The 6,804-nt window shown below is 44.3% G+C and overlaps 1 protein-coding gene across 1 annotated transcript; it reads left to right on the top strand.

The window, feature by feature from the left end:
* The first annotated feature begins 1,228 nt into the window (after positions 1-1,228).
* Positions 1,229-1,498, top strand: LOC108515294 (dynein light chain 1, cytoplasmic-like). Its single transcript, XM_017852026.1, has one exon. It carries the CDS (start codon positions 1,229-1,231, stop codon positions 1,496-1,498), a length of 270 nt encoding a protein of 89 aa, XP_017707515.1.
* Positions 1,499-6,804: the final 5,306 nt, after the last annotated feature.

Below are 6,804 nucleotides of genomic sequence, written 5' to 3' on the forward strand. Positions count from 1 at the left end.
TATGGTCCTTGAGGTTTGGCAAGTAAGGAAGGGGTGGGAGGAGAATTGGGGATGGGGGTGTCTTCTTCCAAAACCTCTGAATAAAGAGAGCAATTTGGATGGCTTTCAGTTAGCGATAGCAACTTTCCGAGTGGCTATCTAATTAGTGCCTGCTCCCAGCTTCTGAAGACGGCTGCACACAGCAAATAAAACAGGGACGCTTGGCTTCCTCTTAGCTCCAGCCCATGGACTTTCAGGATGTTGACAGCTTCAGATTCAGCATTCATTGCCAGTATTCCAATGCCTGGGGCGTTTTCCAAAAAAAAAAAAAAAAAGTGTCATTCGCGTCATTGGTGTTTGGAGTGCAGCTTGATAATGTTGTTGATTTCCCAAATACCCCAAAGTCATGTCAGAGGAGACGTTAGTTCTCTGAGGTTGATGGGGAAAAGAGAAACATGGATGCAACAACAAACACCTTTTTATCTGGTTTTAAATTTTCCAGCAAGCCAAAGTTTCTTCTGTATGATCTTGAGCAAGTGGATTATCCAAGACTATTCTCAGTTTCCTCATCTGTAAAAGAGGGTTGATAAATAGCACAACCTGAAAGATTGCTGTGCAAGTCTATGACAAGAGTATAGTTTGGTAGATGTTCAGGAAATGGTCCATGACGATGATGACAATAACAACAATAACAGTGATGATGACAATTATCATGATGAGATGGTGACAAAGATGGGGTAGGTGAAAACGACAGTGACAATACTTGCTTCCCCTCAGTGATCTTGTTTCCCAGAACAAGAGGTTATAAAAGAGGGATCATTGGTGGATGAGCTCATGCACTGCTCCTCATTGTATGATGAGGCAAAATAAGGGCAATGGCCATATGGAGAGAGTACTTGACCATTTTCGAACTGCCTTCACACATGCTCTCATTTGCACCATTCCACTCTTCTGTGAGGAAGTTAATATGACCACCCTTAGTTTACAGATGAAAAAAAAAAAAAAAAAAGTGAGACTCAGAAAATTAAGGCCCTTGCCCAAGGTTCCATCAGTGGTAAGTAAAACAGCTAGGTCTTAAACTTGAGTCTTGAGACTTCAAATCTGATGTTCTTTCTGTGGCACAAATAGTGCCTCCCGTTAGATGCGCCATGGCTTCAGTAGCCACGGCAGCTCCAGCCCCGCCTGAGCAATGCTAGCATCTGCCCCAGGAGACCGTTGCAGTCGGCCGGCCCACTTCTCCATGGTAACCATGTGCCACCAAAAGGCCATGGTAAAAAATGCGGACATGTTGGAAGAGATGCAACAGGACTCGGTGGAGTGCGCTACTCAGGTGCTGGAGAAATATAACATAGAGAAGGACATTGCGGCTCACATTAAGAAGGAATTTGACAAAAAGTACAATCCCACCTGGTATTGCATCGTGGGGAGGAACTTCGGTAGTTACGTGACGTACGAAATCAAACACTTCATCTACTTCTACCTGGGCCAAGTGGCCATTCTTCTGTTCAAATCTGGTTAAAAGCATGGCCGGGCGTAGTGGTTCACGCCTGTAACTCCAGCAGGCGGGTGGATCACCTGAGGTCAGGAGTTCGAGACCAGCCTGACCAACGTAGTGAAACCCTGTCTCTACTAAAAAATACAAAAATTAGCTGGGCGTGGTGGCACCTGCCTGTAATCCCAGCTACTCGGGAGGCTGAGGCAGGAGAATTGCTTGAACCCAGGAGATGGAGGGTGCAGTGAGCCAAGATGGCACCATTGTACTCCAGCCTGGGTGACAGAGCAAGGCTCCGTCTCAAAATTATAAAAATAGGCTGGTAGGCTGGGCGCGGTGGCCTCCAAGCCCTGTAATCCAGCACTTTGGGAGGCCGAGACGGGCGGATCCCACAAGGTCAGGAGATCAAAGACCATCCTGGCTAACTCGGTGAAACCCGTCCTCTACTAAAAAATATAAAAAACTAGGGCCGGGCGAGGTGGGCAGGCGCCTTGTAAAGTCCCCAGCCTTAACTCGGGAGGCTGAGGCAAGGAGAATGGCATAAACCCCAGGAGGCGGAGCTTGCATGACTGAGAATCCGGCCAACTGCACTCCAGCCTGGGCCGACAGAGCGAGACTCCCGTCCTCAAAAAAATAATAAATAAATTAAATAAATAAATAAAAAAAAAAAAAATATATATATATATATTATATATAAGTATATATATATATATATATATATGTAAATCTGTTGCAAGATGTGGAAAAAAAAAAAAAAAAAAAAAAAAAAAAGTGCCTCCCAAACATTTCAAGGAGAGAAGTTTAGGGCATTGGTTAAGGTGGCTCCAACATATGGACTCTATAATAAAGAAATTCAAGAGACAGATATTTGAGACAGAAAGAAAGTGGACCTCAATGGCCAATGACCCATAACACTCACTGCTTCTGCTGACGGGAGAGATGGGAAGTTGATAGGAACCCAGTAAAAAGCCAAAATTCCAAAACACACTAAAAGAAGTTATTTTTGTTATCTACGCATAACAAATCCTCCCAAAATTTAGTGGCTCAAAACAACCACCATTTAATCTTCTCTCACATTTCTGGAAATTGGGAAATCACAGGTGGGCTGCTGTCCTCTGGGGCCTATTCTGAGCGGAATCATATGAGCTGGCTCACCCATAGGCGATGCTGCCTATCAGCTGAGATCTCTGCTGGTGCACCTTGGCTCCCCTCCATGTGGCCCTCCATGTGGCTCGGGCTTCTCACAGCTGGACAGCTGCATTCTAAAAGGGAGTATCTCAAGAGTAAACTTTACAAAAGGAAGTATCTTCATCCATTTTGTGTTGTTATAAAGGAATAGCTGAGGCTGGGTAGTTTACAAAGAAAAGAGATTTATTTGGCTTATGGTTCTGCTGGCTGGAAGGTTCAAGACTGGACATCTGGTGAGGGCCTCAGGCTGCTTCCACTCATGGCGAGAGGGGAAGGGAGCCAGCATGTGCAGAGTTCACCTGGTGAAAGAGGAAGCAAGAGGAGGGTAAGCGCCAGGCTCTTTTTAACAACCAGTTCTTGTGGGAACTAATAGAGTGAAAATCACCCCAGCTCCACCATGGACTATCAAATTTCAACATGAAACAAACTGTATCCAAACTATAGCAGGGAGGAAAGAGAAGCTGGCAGTTCCCTTCAGACCGAGCCTCAGAAGTCCCAGAACATCACACCTACTAGGTTCTGGTGACTCAAAGCAGTCGCAGACCAACCCACATTCAAAGAAAAGGCATAAACTCCACTTCTCGATGTGAGAAGAGGCATGTTCACACAGGGAGGGGAGAAATGGATGGTGGCTGTCTTTGAAGATGAGGTACTTAGAAGCTGAGTTCTATCATTTTCAAGCAGGAATTATACTGAACTTGGGTTTATGTAGTATTCTCTAAAGTAATGAAATAATAATCATTACAACTTTTTTTTTTTTTATTTTCTTGAGACGGAGTCTTGCTCTGTCACCCAGCCTGGAGTGCAGTGGCACCATCTTGGCTCACTGCAAGCTCCTTCTCCCGGGATCACACCATTCTCCTGCCTCAGCCTCCTGAGTAGCTGGGACTACAGGCGCCCGCCACCACGCCCAGTTAATTTTTTGTATTTTTAGTAGAGGCAAGGTTTCACCATGTTAGCCAGGATGGTCTCGATCTCCTGACCTGGTGATCTGCCTGCCTCAGCCTCCCAAAGTGCTGGGATTACATGCATGAGCCACTGCGCCCGGCCTAATCACTACAACTATTTGAGTCAATGCTACACACCAAGTGCCATCTCAACTCTCACCACAGGTAGGAATTATGGAGATTAAGTGACTTATGCAAGCATCACACCCAGACACACATTCAGAAGAAGAAAAGGAGTCATCTCTTGCCTGGATGTCCTTTCTAGAAGATAGACAATGTTTCCTGGCTATTCCCTGCTCTCTCCCCACCACAGATTTCCCCTTAATCCTTCCTCACTAAAGATTGAATTGCATGTCCATTCCTAAGCTAGTTGCCAGCAAGGTTGTCATGCATGGTATAAGCAGGTGCTTCCCCACACGATAAATAATATTTTTGCACCTCTCTGAAAGTGACCATCCTGGGGTTCTGATCATCCCTCTGCACATTCAGCTATTTTGAGGGCCTAAGGGGATGATCCCTCAGCTTAGATAATCACTTGAGTGGCAGTGAAGAAATGGGTGCTAGGGAATCAACCACAAAGACCATTCTGGCTAGAAAGCAGCAAAACCAGAACCAAATGCCCACCTCTTTCCATTCCAAAGACCAAGTTCTTTCCATTACTCTCTAAAACTCCAAGAACTGAAATGTGATGAAAAAGGAAGTTCTAGTTTCCTCCTTTTGCTCTCTATGCTGATGACTTGGATATCCACACCAGGCTGGAGTAGGCGGTGTTCCCTGTGCTTTTGCCTCCAAAGTTCTCCTTCACCATGATGAGTAATTGTGAGCAGCAGTCACAGAACATCAGCCCAGGAGGTAGAAGAAATTGCTTTCCTGGCCAGGCGCAATGGCTCACGCCTGTAATCCTAACACTTTGGGAGCTCGAGGCAGATGGATCATGAGGTCAGGAGATCGAGACCATCCTGGCAAACATGGTGAAACCCCATCTCTACTAAAAATACAAAAAGCTGGGTGTGGTGACATGTACTTATAATCCCAGCTACTAGGGAGGCTGAGACACGAGAATCATTTGAACCCAGGAGGCGGAGATTGCAGTAAGCCGAGATCATGCCACTGCACTCCAGCCTGGCAACAGAGTGAGACTCTGTCTCAAAAAATAATACTAATACTAATACTACTAATAATTGCTCTCCTGCAGGCCAGGATTTTGAGCATGCCCAGACTGCACCAAGGCAGGTGATGTCTGATGGACACATCGAACTCTGAATCCCCCTGCCCAGCCACCAGAATCTGGTCCATCCACGGATTTTCTTGGAAGTGTCTGGGCAATGGTATGTATGTTATATAAGAACCTACCTTCTCCTTTCATCAGAACAAACCCAGAACTCCCAATTTGAGCTCTTGTGAGGGAAACCTCAGATTTGAGCAAAGGCAGTGGATAACAAAACAGGCCAATTCTGTGGGCTGTAACATCCAAGCTGACCTCTTCACTAACATATCTGGCACCCTGTACCTCTCCACATGATCTCTCTCTCCAGGAGGATAGTTGGACTTCTTACATGGCTGCTCAGGGCTCGCAAGAGCACAAAAGCAGAAGCCTCCTGGACTTCACTTCTTCTGCATTCCACTAGCTAAAGCAAGTCGGTAGACCAGCCCTGATCCAACATGGATGAAATTACACAAGGAAATAAATACAGGGAGGTGTGGTTCATGGCAGCCACCCAAGCAAATAGTAAGAACTCCCAGCTGCTCAAGCTAGCACATTGAATCCAGATTCTCTGGAAAATCCCTCCAAAGAATGAATCAAGGATTAATTCAGAAATATTACATAAAATTATGTTTTTCCATCCCTGGTCTAACACCTTCTGAGTCTATGCCCACCTATCTCCCCATTTTCTGCTAACAAGAATTTCCAAAATAATATCACTAGGTGCATACAATGCTTGAGTCTAACGTTAAGCATAGCTCTAGAGATAGAATAGATGCAGTGGAGGTGGTCAGGAAGAAACGTGGCTTTCTCTTGCAAAGTGGTCGTCCCAGAATTTTCAAACAAGGCAAGATTCGCTGACATGGGAGGGTCTGTGAACTGGGGATTGCTTCAGGCATTAAAAGTCTCTCCAAAAATCTAAATTTTAGAACTGAGTCCCACTCTTCTAATGCATGTGCTAGCTGTCACTCAAGAGACCTATAAGGCTATGAATTCAACTTATATTGTAGTTCAGCAGCCTGTAGGTTCAAGCAATGCAACTAATTTTCAACTATGCTAGATCTATGTCTAACAGAGATGAGAAATTACATTTAGAGCAGCTATAGAAGTTTACTGGTTCTCTTAAGTGGCCTAGAGTCATGAATACAGAATGCTGAGTTTATTGTTTTCTTCCTTTAAACTCTACAGTATAGTTAGAAGTAGTTAACGTATCCCACTGTGCTTATATTAGGAGCACTTCAAAAAGTCCCATCCCCAGGGAAGTGTCACAATTTTACCTAACTGGCAGCTCCCTGAAAAAGCCATATTTTCAAATCTTCTCATTATTTAACCTGAGACAGAGTTTGATAACTGGAAAAAGCCATATCCCAGGGAATTTGTCAAAAAAATTGGTGGAAATTATTTAACATCACAGACCAGTTGGAAGAAATAAGAAGCTGATCAAAAACTTAACGTTTGGGAAATGAGATGTTCATACAGAACTTTGAAAACCTCCAACATATTCCTGGGAATCTGGAATGTCACAAACATGTGCATGGCTGTGCACGTGCCCAGAAAACACCAAGTAAGGTCTTAATCTCTCACCTCTGGATGACCTGTGACCCTACACAAGCAGGAAGTGAGAGTAAAGCAGAGTTGTAAACTGACAGAACATTGAAGGTGCACACAGAGCCCCTTGACAAAGGGCAGAAGTCCTATTGGTTCAAGACATTTAAGGGACTCTGTCCAATCATTAGCTTGACACTAGGCTAAACAGGAAGATATTTTAGCAGCCACACATGACAAGGAATATAGACTTTATACAGTTAGTCTAGAAATGTCACTAAACAAACATACAGGGGAAAAGAAACATCAACAGCCACAAACCCTAGGGAGGTAATCCAATTTCTAGAGTAGCCACATTATATTATTTAAAATGTCCAGTTTTCAACAACAAAAAAATTAAGACACACAAAGAAACAGCAAAGTATGGCTCATACACAGATAAATAGGCA

This window comes from Rhinopithecus bieti, unplaced genomic scaffold (assembly GCF_001698545.2).
Source record: "Rhinopithecus bieti isolate Rb0 unplaced genomic scaffold, ASM169854v2 scaffold_33652, whole genome shotgun sequence".
In the NCBI taxonomy this organism is placed as follows: Eukaryota; Metazoa; Chordata; class Mammalia; order Primates; family Cercopithecidae; genus Rhinopithecus; species Rhinopithecus bieti.